The sequence below is a fragment of the Lampris incognitus genome (assembly GCF_029633865.1).
Source record: "Lampris incognitus isolate fLamInc1 chromosome 3 unlocalized genomic scaffold, fLamInc1.hap2 SUPER_3_unloc_1, whole genome shotgun sequence".
Taxonomy (NCBI): Eukaryota; Metazoa; Chordata; class Actinopteri; order Lampriformes; family Lampridae; genus Lampris; species Lampris incognitus.
The window spans coordinates 54064-78315 of NW_026611070.1; the positions used below are offsets into that span (position 1 = coordinate 54064).

Sequence of the window (24252 nt, forward strand, 5' to 3'; positions counted from 1 at the left end):
CTGTTCCACACCTCTTATCTGTTGCTCCCGCCGTCCGCAGGTATGAGCACGAAAATACCAAAAAACGCTGATGGAAACCCGCTTCCCTGTGTTGAATCGCACCAACGCGACAAGGCGCCCAGAGAGACCCGCCTCTTCTGAGGCTCACGCCGAGCGACGGGCTGACCCTACACATTATTCTTTATGTACTCTTGCACTCTAATACACACACATCGATTTGCCTGTACACACTTCTAATACAAATGTGCACAGGCCCATGACAACATCCCACTTTGCATCCTATAAACTATTGATCTGCCGAGGATTGATGGCACGGCTTATCAAGATGACATCATTGTTGGGCATCACATCGGCCAGCCGCGTGTGTGTGTGCGCGCGCGCGCGTGTGCGCATGTGCGCGACTACTCACACACACACATTAGTGCCCTCCTCACTCCTAGTCATTGTGAGTGGTTTTTTGGAGAAGCCCTCTGGGGCGCCGTACAAAAGGGGCGTTATATCTAGCCGGTGACAGCTCCTTTACTTCGTTCCGACGGCCGCACGTTCACGCCAGATTTGGGGCGCTATTCATTTGGAGCCGTGCAAAAATACCCCGTCTGCTGAAATGCCCCGTGGAGGACCAAACAGCTCCGTGATTTAAAGAGCACCTAACCCCGCCACTTTGACACACATTCACCATGACCGCGTGCTCACCGAGACAATGAACTGCTCATCGGCTCTCAGTCTCTCTCCCACACAGAGTGGGTCGCTTTTGTGAACGGTGTTCCCGCTCGTCATGGGGTGTTGGTGCATATGCTGGACGTGCCTGTGTGCGTTTCACAAACAAGAGAGTTGTGTTACTTTTGCAGGACGACTTTGTGCGGGTTTTTACGTGTGGGTGAGCACCTGAGTTTTTGTATATATGCAGTACCCGCAGTGTTTCTGTTTGTCGTCTGTTTGTCCAGTGTTTTGACAAACACAGTGGAGCCAAACATTGGAAGCACTTTAATCCGAAGCTCGCCAGCTGGGGATCACAGGCATATGCTTCACACATCCCCGCATCAGCTTGTTTGTGTGCATGAAAGAGGGCGAGAGAGAGAGAGAGAGAGAGAGACAGAGAGTATGTGTATATATGTACACATTTCCCATATACTAGGACTGCACACTAGGCCTTTGAGGCTGGGCATCGTCTCCTCTGTCCCCCCCCTCCCCCCTTTCTCTCTCTGAGGAAGTCATCTAAAAGCAGGGGAGCCTTTCTGATGAATGGAAGTGAGGGATGGAGGGACGTGGAGCTGGAGGGCTTCCAGAGACGCTCGCTGAGGAGAGGACGATGGGGGAAAGTGTACAGAAGAAGAGACAGACGGCACTGTGGATGCAGACAGGGGATCTGTATCTATAAATATACAGCCTATAGGCAAGGCATTGAACATTAAGAGGGGATATGATGAGAAGCCGTTTGGAGTCAGGAACAGACGGATGGGAGCGCAGAAGAAGACGGTAGGTCTTCTTCTGCGCTCCCCCTAGACTGCCCCCTAGTTCCACAGGGAAGCGGAAAGGAGAAAGTGTGTGTGTGTGTGTGTGTGTACATCTCATAGTACGTTGTGTGTATATATTGTGTATAGTGTGTGTATTACTTTATCTAATGTGTCACTTGTGTCTACGTGTGTGTGTGTGTGTTTGTGCGCATGTATGTGCGTGTGCGTATCATGGAGGGTGTGCTCGGTCACGCGTTGGTAGTGTGATGGAGGGCGTCATGGATCGGCGGTCAGACAGACTATACACGTTGGCGGCATTGTGACCGACGGCCCAGCTGACGGCGGACCCACGAGCACGCACGTGCGGAGACAAGCGGAGGAAAAGGCCGGGGACGTGGGCCGCACTGCGTTTCTCCGATCGGTCGTACACACCCCCCTCAACGCAGATCTCAGCGACACATTATTAACATAATCACTGACATAATCGTACTAAGTGGGCATGAGTCGTCTGTTTTTTTTTTTAAGAGAACACAAACCAAAAAGGAAACTACACGGGGCAAATGTAATACTTGTGTTGGAGGATTCTTGCTGACAGCCACATGCTACACTCCCTCGTCCTAATTCGAGTGCCCCTCCGCACATCTCAATTAGCGCCACATAGCAACAGCCATTCATACCATTTTGGGAGCTGAGTCGGTTGAAAATGACAGTTGTCCTGGGCGTCACGTGGGTTATGGTTTGCTGTATTTAAATTGAATGTTGGCATTATTTTCTTTAACCGTGGACGGTGCAAACACACTTAGCCGCAATATAGTAATTCTTCAGCGCTGCCAGTCATCCTGGCAGGCCAGTCATCGTACACCGTGGGGATAAGAGGAAAATACTGGAGGCCCCAGTGGCTGACTATACAAAGGGAAGTCAAAGGGATTTTGTTTTCCATTTTCCCGTCGCCGTCTTCCCGAGTCTCTTTGCCAAGGAAGGTGTCCCCATATAATCAACGAATTACATTAAGACGGGCTAAACACATGCAGCAGATGTTACCAAGAGGCTCCTCTTGACATTAAGCAAGGTGCAGAATCCCCCCGCTGAGATGCACAGGGGGGTCGCATGGCATTACGATGGACACGCGCAGTAGAATAATGGATGTAAAAGTCGATTGGCTAGAAGGGCTCGGACGGGGCTGCACTGGACTCTCCAGTAGTCAAGCTGGGCAGTGATATGAAGCAAAATCTCTCTGTGGTTGAAAATGCGTCATTAACTTCCTGAACTAGCGGCCAATAGAAGGAGTCCTTCCGACAGTACGAGCCCAGATTAGGCCATACATCAGAGAGCGCTGGAGAGTGGATCTCTTTCAGCCCCTGCTAATCGCACTGAGCAACACCCTGTCTCCGTCTCTCTCCCTTCCCCCTGTCTCTCATTGCCAGTCTCCCTTTCCCTCTCTCATGTATGTTCTGTTACTCTCCCTCGCCCTCGCTCTCTTGCTCTCTCGCTGCATCCCCTCTCCTTTTTTCTCTCCGGCGCTCAGTATCTGCTGATCCCTCTGCACAGTCCAGAAGAGAGCTCTCTTTGTGCTGGCGCTGGCAGGCGGACAGAGACACAGAGATGGATATGGCTGAGAGTGACCTGAATCTGCCTCTGTATTTGGCCCCTGTCCAAACCCAGATCCACTGCTCCTGTCTTTAAGGAGGGCACCTCTGTCTTCCTCCTCTGCCACTGAGACGAGCGACTTCGTAGTCACACGGCCACTTAGATCAGCTACGTGCCACAGAGTGCCAAGAGTACGCAGGATTTCCTACCAACCGATCCATGCGCCGGGTGATTTCACCGATTAGTTTGTCCGTCCCTGGTTGAAGGTGCTCAAATCAGCATGGTTGGAAAGAGATCCTGCATACTCTTGGCACTCAGTGTCATACGGTTTCCTGTTTGACTTGGATAGAGATGCGTATAAACCTGCAGACAGGGGTAAGAATGTGGTTTTATGTGGATTGACGGGTTATGAGCGGAAACAACCCCAAAAGGGAGCGCACCGCTTCAAAGGTGAAATAAAAACATTTCGTAAATCCCCTACATTAAAGATTTTCTTCAACATGTTTGCTTTATTGACAGTGATATAGTAGGGGGACAGGGGATGACGTGCAGCAAAGGGCCCGGGCCGGATTTGAACCCAGGCTGCTGTGGTCAGGTGAGCCACAGGGGCACCCCGTAAATTCTTTATTTGAGATATTAAGTTGTAGCCATTTAAAGGTACTACTGTATACGAGTTTTGAACATTAATTTATACCAGCAAGCAGCTATTTGCTATGTAAAGAGACAGCGGACTAATGGCATATCCTAAGCAGAGAATGAAGTCACACTCCATCTCTGTGTTATGATCCGAGTTTCTCTGGTCTTTGTTTTGGAGGCCGGTCCGGCCGCATGTGCATGTTAGTGCATCACACGTGCATGTTAGTGCATCACACGTGCATGTTAGTGCATGTGAGGTAGCTAGCATTAGCAGGATAGCTAGCAAGCTAATAATTATCTCTCATAGATTTAGGTCACTCGGCAGATCGAAGACATAGCTCCTTACCAAGCTGAATACGTTACTAATGTTAATAAAATAACCCTATACTGTAAAAATCAATATCCCAACCAGCGAAATAAAAGCCAAGAATGTGAAGGGAGAGGGGAGGAATAGGGGGGAGTCAGTCTTTTAATGGTCTTTTAATAGTGGAGAAATATGGACGATATTCTGCATGGGGCAAGACAGAGTGACAAAGTGGCGCCTCTTTGGCAGGCTGTGTCATAGGCTACATTTATATTATTTGGCACCCTCAGCGGAGATGGCTACGGCATCTCTCCCACAAATGTCATGTTTCAGTGGCAGCATAATGAAAAGGTGTCTATTTCATTAGGGTGTGGAACATAGGGCTGTGATTGGCAACCTGCAGAAGTGAGGCAGAAATAACATGGCAGGCGTCAGGGATGGCAGATGAGATGTATCACACACACACACACACACATATACACACACACACACACATAAATCTTCTCACACATATGTGCACTCCTCACACATACAGCAAATTGATGCTGATGTGACGGCATTCACACACACACACACACACACACACACACACACACACACATGCACACACATGCATGCACAGTTTCCCATTTCCTCTGTGATAGCTCCAGTTAACCTTTGAACCCTAGAGGTGATGAGGCTCCTTTGTGACGGCTGGTCACAATAATGAAAATCAACTCCCCAGTCCTTCCTACCGGTGAGTGGGAGGATCATTTTTTCTTTCATAACAAAAGCGGGAATATAGATTGGACAGCGGGAGCTGGGAGGACAGCAGGTAGAGTTATTGGAGCGAATATAAGTGGAGACCAATGTTAGAGATTGTCTGTGCGTCGGGGGTGGGGGGGTGATCTTGATGATACATAGTTTGACGCAGAGACAGATGACAGGTCAGTAAGGAAAGTAACACTCTTGAGGAAGACTGATATTTCATTGTGATTTCCCAGTGTGACCCATCTTCTCAACCCAACACCATCAGTCTCCCAGCTAGCCTCCGCTAGGCTTGCAGGGCAGAGAGTACACACCCGACAGCATTTCATTCATGAAAGGTGATAACATTTTATTAGAAGGGTAAACCCCTCGAGATGAACCATCTCGTTTTCAAGGGTCCGGGGGTGGGTGGTATGATACTTAATATGCCATATTAACCTTTTTCCATATAGTATACCTGTTTACTCTTGCACTCTCGTGATCTTCATCTCTCTCTCCCTCTACCATCTTCTTCGCTCTGCGTTGTTCTCCTGCACGGCATGGTCGTGACCTAAATGCAGGTCCTCTGCATCGATCATTCATTCATACCACTTCATGTAACCCTCATGTTATAGCCTGGAGCACAGCTCGGCCTAGACTAGCCACCTTCCATTTGTCTAATGAAAACCGAGCCCCATATCTCCACAGTGACACAGTCTGAGTCCTCTGGTGATGATGGCCTTTAGTGAAGGGTTGTCAGGAGACACCCTGAGCTTGCAGGATTGATTGAGACCCCAGGGAGTGCACTTCCAGGGGAAAAAAAAGGAATGAAAGGAAAAGAAGACATAAACTAAAAGACCACCCCTGTTTCACAGCATCCCCCTCTAGCCTCTGTATCCACCAGACTGTATACAGTTCAGTTTAGATCTGCAGCGGCTGGACGGCTCTAAGCCAAATCAAAATCAGGATGCCATTGTAACACTCAGCCTTATCTGGTTCCTTTTAGAGCTTGAAGGTTTTCATCCATCAGGATGAGACATTTTGACATTAGTGAAGTGGTTTAATCATTCTTAACAGACCGGGGCTATTAATAATGTCTTTGACTGGGCGTCCAAATCAGCACATGGGGGATTGTTTTCCCTCAAATTATAACCATAACGCGTGGATTTTCAAACTCGTAACCTACCTACCGTCTGACCCTCTACATTTTTTTTTGGGGTTTTGAAAGAACTCAAATGTGACATCAACTGCAACTTTCATGACTGTTTTTCTTCCGGAAGACCACCGCATATTGCAAAGCTGTTAATCAACCAATGTCCGCCCTAGTCTTAAACCCGCTGTTTCACATCCATCCATTCTGAATACAGAATAATGGCTAGTCCCCGCCATCATTATTCTCTTATCAAAAGCCATAAGTCATTCTATTTTTCAGTGACAGGTGGTAATATCCCTCTGGCAATGTGAAATGTATGCATGCAAACCCAAAATGTACACACACACAAACACATGCACACACACACGTGAAAAATTCTCATCTGCAAACAATCTCATATCTGCATGTCCACTAAAACTACATCCACCGTTTTTTCAGCCTCTCTGTCTGTTCTGATGTTTACCGATTTGGCCGAGAGCTGCACAACATCCCCCTTGTTTAATTTCTTTTTTATTTTATTTCAGCCAGTTCACTTTGAATCATTTCACAGTGGATTTCCTGCCACACTAGCACTTCCACAGTTACTGTTTGTATTGGCTGTACGTGGAGGAGGAGGGAGGGGGCTGCTGCCTGACAGAGCAGCCTCTGGCACTGTTACAGGGCTGGAGCCTGACTGCAGTCTTCTCCCATCTTCGTCTCTCTCTCTTTGCTCTTTTACCCTGACTTTTCCTGCACGCACAACAAGCATACAAACATACAAAAACAGAACACATACATACGGACAAAATAACTTGTATTATTTAGTTGATACACACACACACACACACACACACACACACACACACACACACACACACACACACACACACACACGATAGCTTTTTACCTTTTCCTCTCCATCTCCCAGCCTGCTGGTCATCAGGTCAGCTGTAGGAGAGTATCCAGATGGTTAGGGTAAATACGACACTGTTGCCCAGACTCGGTTCTACGGCTCAGTTCTGGTAGTAGCTCGGAACCTGTACATATCAGGGCTGTCCGTATTAACGCGTTAACGCGCATTTTGTCCCTTCTACGCACCCTTAGTTAGCTAATCAGGCCGCAGCTGTGCAGCTGTGTAGAGTTACACGTGCCCGGTGGCGTCGCGGTGGTGGATTCCAGAAGAAACACCTCTGGACTTTTGAATGGCTCGGTTTAATCTAAAAGGACGCCCAGACGGCTCAGTCGAAGAAGCAAAAGCAATACGCGTCTTGTGTCGAGCGGAATTTCGTTATCGCCGAAGAACTTGGGAGTTTGAGCTACCGCCTACAAGCTAACCATACAGGTGCGGCTAACCATACAGGTGCCGCTAACTATACAGGTGCGGCTAACCATACAGGTGCCGCTAACTATACAGGTGCGGCTAACCATACAGGTGCGGCTAACTATACAGGTGCGGCTAACCATACAGGTGCGGCTAACCATACAGGTGCGGCTAACGGCAGTCAGGCTAGCGGGCAACCGCCTCGCCCAAGTGTGGGACTCGCGGCAGACCGAAGGATTGGTTTACACTGAATTGCTTTACATTGTTAATATGGGTTTAACATTTTTATCGACATGCAAAAATAATGGAATTTCAGACATTCGAATTAAAGCACAATTTATCGCGATGAACTATTTAATTCAGAGATTAATCGCGATTAATTTTTTTTATCGTTGGCAGTCCTTATATATATATATATATATATATATATATATATATATATATGCGCACTGTCCCACAAAGGCCTGGAGGGGAGGGGGGGCACATTTTTTTCACCCCCAATTTACACATCCCATATACGAGCACTTGGGCAATGACAAAATGTGTGCGTTTCTCGTTTCCTATCACATTACAGTAGTTTGTACCAGCTCCTCCTTACGTCTACCCTTTCCCTCTGCCACAGCTCCTGACCATCGATGACGACTTCTGCGGCCTGGACATGAACGCCCCGCTGGGCGTGTCTGAGATGGTGCGTGGAAAGCCCCTGTTCTCTGACGCTGTGGACAAGATGACGTCGGTCATTGCCTATGTCTACAAGAACCACTCACTGGTGTTTGTGGGCACAAAGAGTGGACGTGTCAAGAAGGTAAGGAGAATTACTGGGCAGGAACAAAGGGTGGGGATAGGAAAGATGGATGAATGGACAGGCAGACGGATGGATGAATGGACGCAGGTATTTGGTTTCTCCCCATTGAGAATGCAGAACAAGTACTGGGAATTAGGGACCTATGGGCTGGAGGAAGGAAGGTAGTAGTAAGGCAGATTGACTTTCGGGCAAACCTGCTGAGTGGACTGATTTTTGCAGGAGGAAGTGGTATCTGTGTTTGTGTGAGAGCGATACAAAGTGAAGGAGAGAGAGAGAGAGAACGAGATAAGAGAGAAAATAGGACATGGTTGTGCGCGCGTGTGTGTGTGTGTGTGTGTGTGTGTGTGTGTGTGTGTGTGTGTGTGAGAGAGTGCGTGTGTATGTGTGTGTGCATGTTGTGAGGCAGGGAGGATCAGGAGAGCCCCTAAGGGGGTTTCATTATTGGAGCCAAGCCTATCTGGTATCTCCAAACACTGTCCTCATCCACTGCACCATACACCACACATGCATCCCTCTTTACCAGGAGTACTAGCAGTATCGGCTGTACTTTCTCTGTAGTTGGACTTTTATAAAAAGCATTGCCCTGGGGAAAAATATGTAGCACACATCAGCATGTTGCAAAACTTGCTAGACAGCACATTGCATTGATCAGCATGTTGCAGAATCAATTGCACAGGTTTCTTATCTGTGCTCTAAGGCACATTGAGGCATCCCTATATGATGAACCACTGCCCAACATCAATTCAAGTAGGAGAGTTAACTGCGTTTCAAATTTCTGTAAACAATTGTACAATCAATACATGTTAGAGTTAGATTTGTCATTTGTGCAGCATTGCAGTTTGAAATGTGACATTCTTTGTATTGGTATTATTAGTTTCACATCGGTCACACATTCTTAGATATTTTTGTAGTAAAAGATATGGGACCCTTGGATGCTTGATTTGGAAGCTGCTTGAAACCAATAGAGTTCTTTTGTCTGTAGGCAGTGTTTGTCATTACATTTCTTACCCCAATACCCCCTTCACCAAAACACATCATCCTCTGTGTGACTGGAAGGCCCTTGGCTAAACAAGATTTTCCCCCATAGTAGCTTCAGTAGAAGTGTATTAGTAAGATAGCGGTGGATAAGCTGGGTTTTGGCGTGTTGTTCGTTCCACCTTAGACCCCCGCCCCCCCTCAACCCCCATGTACTCCTCACACCGCCTTTCTCAGGGCTAATAGGATGATGCACTGCTGCCGTGGTGATGGATGGGTGGTGCTGTGGTAGAGCCACTGTCCTTTACCCCTCTTTCTCTCTCTCTCGCTTGCCAAACACATACACACACACACGTGCACGCACACGTGCATGGCTTGGGTAGGTGACCATTATGTTTGAACAGCAAGGCCATGACTGAGACTAATCCTCAGCAAGCTAGGCCGGCCTAGCCTCTTAGGACCGAGGAGAACCGCATTTCACAGAGAGGAGGAGAGAGATGGATACATGGACTGATAGATGGAGTGGAGTTTGCATGTTCTCTCTGTTCGTTTGGGTCTCCTGCGAATAAACCCCCCCCCCCCCCACGCCATCCAAAGACATGCAGTATCAGGGTTAAATCTCCTCTATCTGTACCAAGGTATTGGTCTCAGAACTCAGGAGTTAAACGTCCCTGGGTGCTGCACTGTGGCTGCCCACTGCTCCTAACTTATAAGGGTTGGTCAAATGCAGAGAAGAAATTTCCACACAGGGATTGGTAAAGGTTAACTCAAAAGGATAGTTCACTTTTTGGGAGTTTTAGATATTTTCTGGGGTGTAGGGGACATAGAATCTGAACTTCGTGCTGTACATGCACTCAGCACTAACATGCAAGCGCTTGGGGCAGTGGTCCTGTCCTCTAAAGAAGTAACAAAAGGGACTTCTAGGGACTCCAAAAACATGTGCATAGCTAATATGTATATTCTTGGCACGTATGATTTATTACAAGAACTCTAGCCTTTTATTGGGTTTAAAACAATAAACATGAGTACACTTGAACCCCCTCAAGAGGCATAACAATTGTGAAAAGATAGAATAAGTGTGAATAATCTGATAATATTAAATGTTATAACCCCAAAAGATGCATATTAACCATGCATGTTGCTTTGGCGTGTCACTAGAACCATATTTTGTTGCTTTTAGAGGATGGGATCGCTGCCCTGGTCATTTCCATGTTTGTGCTGGCTGTTCGCGCTGACTGGACGTCCATAATTGTTCAATTCTACGTGTGGAAAAATGGTCTGGGGCATTGGAGTGTGTCCCTTAGGCTCCCGAAAATGGCCAAAACTCCCAAAAAGTGAACTGCCCCTTTAGCTAGAATTCACATAGTTGTAGGGGCTGGAGTCTATCCTGTCAGGAAGGTAGGGTGACAGACAAGTCACCCGCCTCCCACAGGGCCCAAACATTCATACACCATTCACATCTCTGGGCTGTTTAGACTTTCCAATTCAGCTACTATGGGACTAAACACACGCAAACAGTGGAACAACACAGAAGGGCCGAGTTTAAACCCAGGACCCTCATGCTGTGAGGAAAAGGTGCTCATCGCTAAGGGTTTGGATTAGGGTTAGGGGGTGTAGGGTTGGGGTAATGGTTAACATGCCTCCCCTTTAGAATGTATGTGAGAGAGTGTGTATAAAGAATGGAATGGAAGGGAGACCCTCCCTCTCCACCAGTAAAGCTCCCCTTATGCATTCTCTGGAGTGGGTTGTTGACGAGATGCAGACAGACGGGCCAGCACACAGGCAGGCAGCAAGACTATTCCTTCATGTTGTTTTTGTTGTTGTTGTTCTAGGCGAACGTCTGAAAGAGGGGAAATAAGTGACTTATTTGGTTGGTGCTCGTTGCTTCTATGTGTGAAGTTGATGGAACGATAGGCTGAAGGGAATTTAAGAAATGTCAGAGTGGTGAAGAACTAATAAGGTGGTTTCCAGGCTTTTACATTTTGGACTATTTGTGGTTCTTTTGCATTGCATCCATTCCCGGGCCGCCTCCTTAAAAACCACAGTACTGGCAAGCGAGAGAGACGCTGATGAATACTTGCACACACACACACACACACACACACACACACACACACACACACACACACACACACACACACACACACACACACACACACACACACACACACACACACACACACACACACACACACAGTGGCCCAGTGGTTAGCACTGTTGCATCACAGCAAGGAGGTCCTGGGTTTGAACCCCAGGCCATCCCAGCTCCTTTCTGTGTGGAGTTTGCATGTTCTCCCCGTGTCTGCGTGGGTTTTCCTCCGGGTGCTCCGGTTTCCTCCCACCATCAAAAAGACATGCATGTTAGGGTTAATACTGCTGTCTGTGTCCCTGAGCAAGGCAATGGAAAGAAGAACTGGAGTTGGTCCCTGAGCGCTGCAGCTTCCCACTGCTTCTGTACAATAGGAAGGGTTAAATGCAGAGAACAAATTTCATTGTAACCATAAGATTACAAAATATAGTGGCTTTCTTCTTTCTTCTTCTTCTAAACATACTATATATGTACACACGAAATAAAAACACAGACTAGCACAATCTTGTGCAAAAGGTGATCAAATCCCTCTGTCAACACAGACGCACGTGCACGCTCAGACACGCCCCTGACACATTACCCCTCCCACCGCCGCAATTAACACACACACACACACGCACACACACGCACACACGCACACACATTCTCCGCCCTTGTCATTACTGTATACCATTAGATGACATCAGAGGCAATAAAAGGAAACAACAGGACAATAAAGGTCTGAGCCTCAGCCCACCCTCCTTCATCAGTGACTTTATAACATCATGGCTAATGGATACTGATTTATATACGCTCCTCCACCTTCCCCACTCCATACCTCATTCCTCTTTACCTCTCCCACTTTACCTCTCGCTCGCTCTCTCTGTTATTTATGGTTCATGACTAGCATGTCACCCTGATTAAATGTTAGTAAAAGGATGGATGGACGTGTTAATGCTACTGTGTTTGGGTTAGCTAAATGCTAGCATTTATAGTCTCGGGGTTTATGAGATCGTGAAGTTGTTGGGAAATGGCCAGGGCTCATGCGGGAAGTTGAGTGAATAAAGTAAATATGCTTGTTACCTTATTTTTATGCTGTGCATTTAGACCGTAATGTAGGTACCATAGTATACATTTGACTGGTTTAGCACACACTCGTACACAATTCGAGGCAGACAGACAACATACAGAAAACATGCACAAATGTTTTACACACAAAAGGGAGTGGGAGTGGAGGAGAGAAAATCTGCCCTCCAATTCTCCGATCCCTCTCGGATGCCAGCTTCTCTTCTGTAATGTCCGTTCGGACACAGTCTGAGGGGGCTTTCGTAACGACATCTTGTCAGCAAAAAGCAGGCAGCGCTGTAGAATCAGCAGAATGCTACGTATCCTCTGGCCAGAGCTAAAGCCACGCTGGTCTTTATTCTGTGTCACACAAAGTTAAACCCCTCTCGTCACATGGGCTATGTGCCGTCGGTTCACTTTCAGAATCAACTTTATTGGCCAAGTGTGCCCATGCACATGAGGAATTCGGCTCCGGTTCACAGCAGCTTCTCGCACTTGCTGACATCACTTACACACTCAAGTCAAGTCAATTCTGTTTGTATAGCCCAATATCACAAGTTACAAATTTGCCTCAGGGGGCTTTACAGCAACACGACATCCTGTCCTTAGACCCTCGCATCAGATAGGGAACAACTCCATAGAAATACCCTTTAACAGGGAGAAAAAAATAGGAAGGAACCTCAGGGAGAACAACAGAGGAGGGCTCTCTCTCCCAAGATGGACAGATGTGCAACGGATGTTGTGTTTGCACAATTTACAGAATACAACATTGAAAGAGGATAGCGGTTTGGATAATGGATGCATGGATAGATAGAATTATAAAATATATATGATGAGACGGATGCCAAGCATTGTCCAGACACCACGGGAACAGCCCAGGACACGAGGCACACGACCACCATCACTATGTAGACAAAAAAAGAAGAAAAAAATACATTAGTCACATGTCTGAGTGAGAGAAGGATATAATATTGAAACAGTATAAGATTATATGGACTTATGAGATAGCTAAAAAGAAAATGTGATGTGTTACACCACACCTTCCTCGCACGGGCTTTCCCCTTCGTATCCCCTTTCGCACTTTCCTACATGAAGAATGTCTCCTTCACATTGATTTTCTTCAAACCTCGCACCTCTTTCTCTCCTCTTTGTCCTTTTCTTCTCATTTGTCTTCACCCCCCTTTCCTCCGTCCACCTCTTCCTCTCTCATAATTTCCCTCTCCTCCTTTCTTCCTGTCTTTATTCCCTCCCTGCGTCTGTCTGTCCATGGCTGAGTGGAGTTGATGTGAGAGCTCTTTGATGGCTACCTCCTGCTATTGGAAGTGAATAGACCATATGCCTTCTATCAGTCAGTCAGTCAGTCAGTCAGTGTGTCCATGGGCCTGTGTGCCACAGGGATATCGGCTGCAGAAAGAGATGAAAATGTTTGTGAGACGGGAAATTCAGGATTGGGTTTGGAGAAGGGTTTAAACCCATTATTGGAGGTCAGTGAACAGCAGCAGGTCAAGAGGAAAGCCTTAACCCCCGTGGGCTTGAGTTTCCTTTATGGTCACCTGGTCCTGACACACATTGGTGTGTGTGTCGTATCCATTAGTGTGGACACGCATGCATGATATACACACACACATAGGCTCACACACATACACTCAGGCATTCAAACGTGTAGAGAGAGATATGCATGCTTGCATGGGTGAATGACACACAGACGTAACCAACATGCAGACCCCCTGAACATAAACTGCTCAGATGCTTCCAAGGGCTGTGGACGGAGATGTGGACGAAGGGGCTGAAGGGGGATGAGCAGGAGGCAGGTGGAGGGATGTAGGAAAAAGAGGAGTGAGGGGAAAGATGAGATTGAAGGCCACCTGCCGAGGTGCTAATGCATCTCCCCTCCGTCTGGTCCGCAGGGGAGCACTGGCGCTCAATACAATGAGCAGCTAACCTTGAACTGGCCACACGGACACACACACACACACACACACACACACACCGAAGAATGAGCAGGCAAGCCATACAAAGGAAGAGGCTCAGCAGGACCAACATGTAGTGAATTCTGTGTATTTGTGTACATCATCAGTTGCTGGAAAGTATTGCCGAGTTGTTTGTGAGTTGCAGTGTGCACTTGTTTGTGTGTTTGTGTATAGGTACATTTGTCTTCATTTAACATTGTCGGAGAAAGAAAACACACTCCTACCTTTCTGAGAGGAGTTTTCATTGTTTGGCCAAGAGCTAAGAGCAGTGGTTGTGGAAATGGATAATTTTCTCTCTCTCTCTCTCTCTCTCTCTCTCTCTCTCTCTCTCTCTCTCTCTCTCTCTCTCTCTCTCTCTCTCTCTCTCTCTCTCTCTCTCTCTCGATTTAAGAGTAATTGAGATAAAGAGAAAGGAGAGACAGGAGCAAGAGAGGATGCGAAATGGTAGAGGGGACGAGAGTGACCGAGAGGAGACGAAGATGAAAAAAGATGGAAAGGGATAGACTTGAAGGAGTGGTGCATTGAGAAATGTAGACAGAGAGAGGAGTTTGTCATTATGGGCTGTAAGGGAGATGCATGGGGGGAAAAACGGGTCCATTTCAATGCTGAATGGCTCATGTTTGTTGTGAAGCAGAGAAAGGTCAAGCTACTTTTGACTCGACATCTGTCAATTCTCATGTTCCATACTGTCTCTGAATCAGAAGCCCCAGCTTTTATTAATAACCCTCGTTGAGTCTGATCCATCTCGCTTTTAAAACCTGTGTACTGACCTTTCCGTTGTTTCCCCCTGTTCTCCTTGTTACCACAGGTTTCACCTTTGTACCAGGTGCCCTCATTTCTGACACATACATTATGTATCACTTCAAAAAGGCACTACAAAGGATTTGAAGGCAGTGAAAAATTACATTGTTACGAGAACAAACTCATGTTTTCTTATTGTGCGTATTTGTTCAAAGGGAAATTTTCCAGCAGTGGTTAATATTAAAAACTAGGTGACTATGTTAATGGTGTGTAAATGGGATGTACTAATTTTTCATTCTGGCCGGAGTAGCAGTTGCCTTAGTGCTGTGTGTGTGTGTGTGTGTGTGTGTGTGTGTGTGTGTGTGTGTGTGTGTGCATGTGTGCGTGCGTGCTACAATGCATTGCTTAGGCCCAGATGCAGATTATTGAAATAGGCTGAGCTCTGAGTGGTGACCAGTGGAGCACAGGATTAACTGCTTAGAGCTAATGATGAAATATCCTGCAGGAAGTGTGTGTGTGTGTGTGTGTGTGTGTGTGTGTGTGTGTGTGTGTGTGTGTGTGTGTGTGTGTGTGTGTGTGTGTGAGAGAGAGAGAGAGAGAGAGAAAGGAGTGCGCGAGAGAGATGTGGACAGTAGTCTTATAACATGCAATTCTCTCTTTTATAAAGACCTCAACTCTCGAAACACACACACACACACCTAAATATATGTTGTAATATCTTCAGTGGTACACTCCCTAAATGTCTCACAGTGCTGCGGAAGTGGTCTAAAAATTGCCCCGATCAGATATAATGTATATTTGTAATCAAATGCTTTGACCTCATTTATGAAATGTTCTTACAGGGTAACCCTTGATTTTAGACACCAGTTAATTAAAATTGATGTCTTTGCAATCCAGGTTAATTGCTAGTTACAAGAGGTAAGCAACAAATGTCAGGGAGGGAAGGAATTACAAATAACCTTCAGACAAACTCAAGGGTTAAAAAATCTTCTTCTTCTTCTTCTTCTCGCGGCTTGTTTCCTGTTTCCCAGGGGTCGCCACAGTGGGTTTGATAGTTTCCATCAGTACCCTGTGAGGGCACAGCACCGATGGCGGTTGTTGTTAACCCGGGCCTTGACCGATCCGGTATGGTCTTGTCAATCCGCATAACGATTTGGCAAAATTTTACATCCTGACACAACCACTAACCCTGTGGACGGTTAAGGTTAAAAATCTTACACAGAGCAATTCATTTCATAAATGAGGCTCCAGGTGTTGAGAATTGGTGACGCATGCCTCGTAATTAAAAAGGTTAGTGAAAAAGCATGCAGTTTAAGCATGCTAAAGCACCCCCCCTCCCGGCTTCTCATTACTAACCCATTGTTTGTCAGTACGGCTTATTTTGATTATTGCCGGGTGCACAAGGTTTGCCGAGACCCTTCCAGGTTCCAGTCCCTCTTGAACTGGGAGCTGGAAAACGCTGTTTGTTTGTGAGTGTTTGCTTTTGTATAAGGGTATAAGAGAGTGCATGTGTGTTTGTGTGTTGGTAGGTTTGTGGCCATTCTGTGCAAAAACCAGGAGGGGGAAAACAAGAAGTGAAGTGCGGTAATGACTTGGGAATGGTTTCAGAATGAAACGGCTGCCTTATTTACCCCAAAACCCTGACAATACTATTGTTCCCCTGCAAGTCACTCTGTGCCAGCACAACCCTGCATTGGTTCAGATGGGGAAGGGGGAGCAGAGAGAGCAGAGCAAGGACAGGGAGATGCAGAGCCAGAGATATAGATAGAAGACTAACTAGGAGTTAGCAGAGGAGACAAGCATAGGTCGACATTGTAGGAAGAGCGTAATAGAGAGAGGGGGTGCAAGAGAGATAAATTAAAGGTTAAAGTAGCAGGGTCAATGAATGGAAATGGTAGGACATGAAAATGTGGAGCAAGCGAGAATGTACCAGTGAGTGATGGTGAGAGAGAACTTGCGAGTATGTCTTCCAGAGCGTTAAGGACTATACACACACACACACACACACACACACACACACACACACACACACACACACACACACACACACACACATAAACAACGACCTATCCTTTTCCATTTGGTTGGTCAGTGAGACACAGTGTTTAGTTGATGAGAAGTACACGGGGAGAGTGGAGCGGCTAGTAGAAATGCGGTTCCCCTCCTGATTTAGACGGAGAGCAACATGTGGCCTGGCAGAGACGGAAACAAAACCACTCTGGTTCTCTGTGTTTTTCTTGAGTCAGTAAGGCTTAGTGGTTAAACATGGTGAAATTCATTGCTTGTGCATTCGATGTGTTTGCCCACAATTTTGCATGTGTTTGTGTGTGTGTGTGTTTTCTGTGACCATGTGTGTATTCATGTACACCCGCCAGCATTTATGTAGTTGTCTGTGTGTGTTAGCGTATGCAACATTAGCTGCACGCCTCACATGTGTGATTCAGGTGTGTATTTATAGATGCCATTGCTGCAGAGCTTGGCCTTTCCCCTACCTGCTAGGGCACCTTTTATAATTAATGAGCTGCCAGGGGCTGGGCAGGGCAGTAGTACATGCACACACATGAACACACACACACACACACACACACACACACACACACACACACACACACACATACACGGACCCAAAGAGCTGTGGTTACCAACCGCATCACTGCAAGTTGGTTTCGAATGTTCTCCACACATACATCCGAGTCACAATCACTCCATGGCTCGAAACTCCCGCATCGCTCCAGCTTGTCGCCGAGGTGAACACCCAGCCGTGAATTATGGTCCTTGTCGTTTTTAAGCCTGATTGCCATTTGTGGTGCTTGGATGTGCTGATTGGCCGCAACAGCATTTGCTCACAGCAAACTCAAACAAACGTTGAGTGTAGAATCGATGTGACACCGCTGAAGAGCTTCAGCATCTTTGACCTTTCCCTGAAAACTGAGCCAGTATTTACTAGAGACGTGACTTCAGTTACTCGGCGTGTTGTGTGTATTTCATTTAAAGGGTGGTGCCATCTGCTTTCTCTTTCGGGTCGTTCAAATGGAAACGCCCACTCGGCCGTCAGCAAAAAGCAGTGATGCGGGTTAATGCTGATGCCCCCCCCCCCAACACACCCACTTCGCTAACATTGTAAGCATGGAGAGTGACGAAGGTGCAGAAAACTACGTCAGGTCACATGGGAAAACGTTTTCAGGAGGGCTTGGTTGGGAAAATAACATTTTGATGCTGAAACATACATACGTATTTTGACCAAAATTTGAATTTTGGGAGTTGAATACATAGGGAGCAATACTGAGAAGCCGCAGAATGATATAAAACCTCAACAACACAAACAAAAGTAATGGACCCCCCCCCTTTAACAATGACCCATTCTGAAAAGAAGAGAGGGGGGCAGAAAGACAAAAAAGGAGACTGAAAGAATGTAGAGAGCAAAACTGGCCAGCTTAAAAGATCGGCGAAAGTGAACGTGATGTGTGGAAAGGGCGAGGGTAGACGGGCTGGAGGAGAGGTCGAGAGTGGTGAGACGGAGTTTGATGTTCATTTCACACCGTGCGTCCGCAGCCATTGAGATGTGTGTCTGTATGTGGCAGCTCGTTGAGCTGTGAGGGATTGGAGTGGCTGGCCTTTGCAGTATGCACGTGGTGTTGAAGGAGAGCGGTTGAAGGGTGGAAATGACTTAAGTTGTGCCTGATCTTTTCCCAGCAGTGGGAACTGCAGTTGACTTGATGCTCCGTTGGCTCTCGGTAAGACGAGGCTGGCTTTTCGAAAGGCTGAGTGAAGCTTTTTTTTGGGGGGGGGGGGGAGTAAACAACTCGGAAGGGGCTAACATGGGATGTGTGCTTTTGATCACTGGTGCAGTTTGCGTGCCTCATGCTCTCTCTCTCTTTCACCGCTTGGATGGTTGAATCAAAACATTGTGGCTCGTCCTTCACAAAAGAAAATCTGGTCCTAATAATCTCGTCCCAATAATGGCGACATAACTGCAGAACCAACACTTTCTTGCCAGGGACTTTGGAAAGACTTAATTGGCCCTGGTTTGGAAACAGCATTTTATTATTTCAAATGAAATGTTCTCTGTCAGCTTAATGACAACATGGATTTGGAAAAATTGTTGGTTTTGTGTGTGTGTGTGTGTGTGTGTGTGTGTGTGTGTGTGTGTGTGTGTGTGCGTGCGTGCATGCTAGGGTTGTCAAAAATATAGGTTTTTCGATCAATTTCATAACGCTACAAAACTAATTGCACTCATTGTATCAGCTGCATCAAGATTGTAAGCCAAGGTGAACAGGAAGTTTTGTGAAGAATGACAGTCACCAGAATCATAAATACACAATGCAGTAACAAACACACACCAAAAACGTTTCATTGCCTTGTCCCTTGCTCGCTTCCTTGTTCACCTTCTATCTCTCCTGTGTCTCATTTCCTTTCGACGTCATTCCATCACCATCCTCTCCCTTCTCTTTCTGTGCTTTCATTCTCTCTCTCTTTCCATTCTAATTAGCATGTTGTTATGTGGCTGGGTCTGGTGAGAGAAGCTGGCACAGGGTGTGTGTGTGTGTGTGTGTGTGTGTGTGTGCGTGCGTGTGCGCGCACGTGCGTTACGAGCTCGTTACTGAGGAGGCCTCGCCAAGCAGCACTGTGCTCGAAGACTTGCTGCAAACATACCGTAATAGCAGATGTTTATCTTTATGGAGGGACACATCAAGTGTTAAAACTGTCAATCACTGGCTGGTGGTACCTCGATGTTCATCTTTTCTCCGATAGAGCTATATAGATAGTTGTCCTCAAGGAGGAAATTCTTTTCAACAGTAGGTGCATACGTAACACAAACAAGTAAGACATACAGATTTATACAAAATACAGGATTTACAGGGACACTTAATTACAGGGGTCACACAACAGAGACAAAGACATAGATTGACACACCACTGCAATCCATCCCTAGCAATACCTTTACCTCATCCAGGAGAAATCAATGGAATGAAAATTAAATAAGGTCTTGTTTTGCTGCCAGTATGTGGAAGCAGTTTCACAGTCATAAACTGTTTCGTACAAAGAAGGCTCTTTTTCAAAAGTTGGCTCCTCATTTTTACAGCTGTCATCAATTAAGTGTGATAGTATTGTCTGTAAACAAACAAACAGATGCATAAATAATGCTGACTAATGCAGTTGTTGCGGTGTATAAACTGTATATGTTGTGGTACAGTCACTGTTTCACTTAGATGGTTTTCATTTTTGATTTTTATTATTGTTGCAGAAAAAAAAAACAGCTTCCCAATACCGAAGTCAGAATTTTGGGATTGTGATGTCATATTTGCTGACAGCGTGGGCTGTGTCTCTGCCCTTTGGTTTTCGGGGATATACAGTGCCTTGCAAAAGTATTCAACCCCCAGTCATCACTCATTTCTGGATTATAAAAGATACCTACACATCTGTTCCTGAACAATATAATTTTTGTGAAACCATAAGCTCTAACAGCAGGTTCCCAAAGTCAAAATAAGTTATGCTTCACTGACTTTTTCAAAAGAAATTAAAAATTAAAATGTAGTGTTTGCATAAGTATTCAACTCCCACATATCAATACTTTGTAGTGTACCCTTTTGCTGCAATAACAGCCATGATTCTCTTGGTGTAACTATGTATAAGCTTTGCACATTCTTCTGGAGTAATTTTTGCCCATTCTTCATGGCAGAATTTGTACAGGTCTTGCAGGTTGGTGGGATGGCGCCTCTGGACTTTGATTTTCAGTCTGTGCCACAGATTTTCAATGGGGTTGAGGTGCGGACTTTGGCTTGGCCACTCCAAAACGTTCACCTTTTTGTTGCTGAGCCATGCCATTGTTGCTTTAGCCTTGTGCTTAGGATCACTGTCCTGCTGGAAGGTGAACCTTCTCCCAAGCTTCAGTTTTATGGCAGACTGCAACAGGTTTGCTTCCAATATTTCCCTGTGTTTAGCTCCATCATTGTTCCCTCAATTTGAACAAGGTTCCCAGTGCCTGCAGATGAAAAGCAGCCCCATAGCATTATGCTGCTACCACCATGCTTCACTGTAGGGAGGGTGTTTTTTAGGGCATGAGCAGTGTTAGATTTGCGCCACACATAACACTTTGAGTTTTGGCCAAAAAGCTCAACTTTTGTCTCAGTTGACCACAAAACCTTTACCCACATCCTAAAGGCCGTAACTCACCAGGCGGATGGATGTCGGGCCACCAGTGAGCGTCTGTGGCCCTAGTTTTTGCGGTTTGTCCCACACCGTTGGCACGAGTCAGACCCGTTGGCAGCTTTTCAGCCGATTCACTATGTTGAATTGGCGGCAGAGCCTGTCAGTGAAAGAGATCACTCTGATTGGCTGTTCAGCGTAGCGAATCAGTGCACGAGAAGAGAAACGGAAGTTACGCAAGCAATCTCCAGGTCTGGACACAGGTTCGGGAAAGCCCCTTGAGCCTGTCGCTGTAGTATCCATGATTTCCCCCATTTAGTGCGATTTCTCCTTGTTTTTTGCCTCCACCTCTTCCTTTTGTCTTCCACAACCAAAAGACCAAGAGCTCACAGCGCCAGTGCCATTCTCAACTTTTTATCAGACGTATTCTCAGTTTGAAGTAGCTATATTACGACACTGTCTGTAGTGAGCGAGAGTTGAGTGAAAATGGTCAGCAAACGCTGCTTTGTTTATGGTTTGTATATCTGCAGTCCTGGGTCTTCCGGTTTCAAAATTTGAATGACGAATACAGACTACCGCCACCTGCTGGTATGGAGAGTTATTTCCTCTCATGCAGAACGTACATGCTAGCTGGCCGTTGGCTGTAGTCTTTGCGGTGTGTTTAAGTGCTACTTTTTGGCCCAGACACAGGCGACGTGAGGTGACACAACAGTCGGCCTTCATCGCCGCTAGTTCTCTGATGTCAGTTTGGTGTGTCTGGGCCCTAACTGGGTCTCTCTCATGCTTGGTAGCAAACTCCAAGCATGTTTTTATATGCATAGTTTTGAACAACGGGTTCTTTCTTGCCACCCTCCCATACAGGCCAGGTTTATGGAGAGCCCGTGATAAGGTTGACTCATGCACATTTACTCCAGTTTCAGCCACTGACCTCTGGAGCTCCATCAAAGTGACTGCAGGATCGTCTGTGGCTTTCCTCACCAGCCCACATCTTGCTCAGACACTCAGCTTTGAGGGACGGCCTGTCCTACAAAGCATCTGGGTGGTGTGAGACAGCTTCCACCTTCTGACAATGGATCCAACAGTGTTCCGTGGGACATCCAAACACTTGGATTTTGTTTTGTATCCCTTTCCCGCCTTCTGCATTTTAATCACTTCGTCTCTTACTTCAGTATTGTGCTCCTTTGTCTTCATTTTCTGATGGAGTTCACGCCCGGCTAATGAACTTTACACAGAGTGCTTTTCATACCCATAAACGAGACCGTTACTTTAATATCTTACAGGTGCACACTAATTATGTCCAATTGCGTTTACATGAGTTTGTTTTAAGAATAATTTGTCATTTGTATAAACTTGGAGCTTTCAGAGCACAAGGGGTTTAATACTTAGGCAAGCGCTACATTGTAGTTTTTAATTTATTTTAAAAAAGTCAGCGAAACATTACTTGTTTTGGCTTTGGGGACATGCTGTTAGAATTTATGGGTTCACAAAAACAATATTGTTCAGGAACAGATGTGTGGGTCTCTTTTATAATCCAGAAATTAGTGATGACTGTCAAGGGGGTTGAATACTTTTGCAAGGCACTGTATACTCATGGCAGGGGGATGGAGGAAAAAAGTGTGGGTGAGTATTACTACTACTAACACCACCATGGCTCTGCCAAAACTCTCTTTGATTAACTAATTTCAAAGCTACACAAGTCCCTCAAGTGTGCACTAATTGCAAATTCTGCAAATTCCCTCTCTCTCACCTGTCAAGCCCCACTCTTAAAGTCTAGATCTATTCAGCCAATTAATTAGCATCACTGCTAGCATTGTTCAACCATATCAAGCCCTCGCCAGGCTAGCCAAATGGGAACGTAATTACAAAGTGTACCAAGCTCGCTCCCTTTCTCACACTTTCTGATGAATCGTTGAGCTGCTAACCACAGAAGACACCCCAAACCTTAGCCAACACACACACACACACACACACACACACACACACACACACACACACACACACACACAGTCTTCCACATTTCCTTTCAATTCCAGTGATGTCAAAAGGTGGAAGAATAGCCGATAAGAATCACTCGCCACCTCTGCTGAAGAAAGACGGCACCATTTCTCTACGCGAGCATTAGAAGAAGCATTTGACTCTGCTTTAATTACTCTTGTGTAGCAGACTGTGAAGGTTCTGGCTCTTTGCTGCTTAATTAACAACTGCTAAAGTTGATGTCATCAATTAAATAGTACAGCAAAAGGTTATTCAAGTTTTCTCATTGTAGATGCACCCCCTCCCATATTGTGGTGCATTAATTATGTTTAAATTGTAACTCATGCATTGGCATTTGTGTATGTATATGTGTGTGTGGGGGGGGGGCATGAAATTGTTTCCTTGAAATTTAGGTTTTTTCTTTTTCTTTCCTGCTCCAGAAGTAGAAAATCGATAAAGCCTCAGGCAACTACTCATACAGTGTGTGGTTGTGAGTTGCTCGCTGAATGGGCAATGGCACTAACATTGCCACGGTTGGAGATTCATATTCCGTAATGGTCAGGAATACTAAAAGTACACCCAGTTCTGACATGTTATGATATTCTGCTAAAGTTTGTATAGAGAAAAAAAGACGGGGAAAATGATCATTACCCAGCATCATGTTGATACGAGGAAAAAAAATTGGAAGTGCTGATTTGTCTTTCATCACAAATTAGTTTTATCAGATCTGACCTTGTCATTATCTATTGTATTGGTAATTATCGATCACCTGAGTTTTGATGCCCCCCCACACACACAACATATATATTTATATATATCCACACACACCACACACACACACACACACACGGATGAATGAGCAGACAAACCATACAAAGGAAGAGTGAGTGCATGACCAACATGTAGTGAATTCTGTGAACCCCCCCCCCCCCACACACACACACACACACAGTTGGGAGACCTTGATACCTGTCACCTTCAAGCCAACTGTTATTTTCTCGCTCTCTCTCGCTCTCTCTCATCTCCCTCAGTCACCACCTCCCTTTTTTCCCCCACTTCTCACTCATTGAAATTCTCCTCCAGTCATGTTTTCAGACATAAAATGCTCAGCTTGAGATAATAAATTATCTGATGTGTTTCTTTCTGCAAAATAAGTTCCGTTATCTTGTTAAAATCCTGAAAATCACATCTACGAGCTCCCTCATTATAAAAGCCAGAGTCTATGAATATACAAATTATCCCCACCCTTACTTCAAATCTCCACCACCCCCTGTCCCTCGCCTACATCCCCCCCCCTCCTCTGCCGCACACCTGCAGTCCGTATACCGTCTCACCGTCGACTCTGCT

General features: G+C 46.0%; 1 protein-coding gene across 3 annotated transcripts in view; it reads left to right on the top strand.

Moving 5' to 3' along the window:
• Positions 1-24252, top strand: part of plxna4 (plexin A4) — a 301066-nt gene that overhangs the window by 12982 nt on the left and 263832 nt on the right. For all 3 annotated transcript variants that reach the window (XM_056301621.1, XM_056301622.1, XM_056301623.1), the window contains exon 2: positions 7783-7965. In XM_056301621.1, the coding sequence (XP_056157596.1) occupies positions 7783-7965 (183 nt within the window). The remainder of the gene's footprint in view (positions 1-7782; positions 7966-24252) is intronic.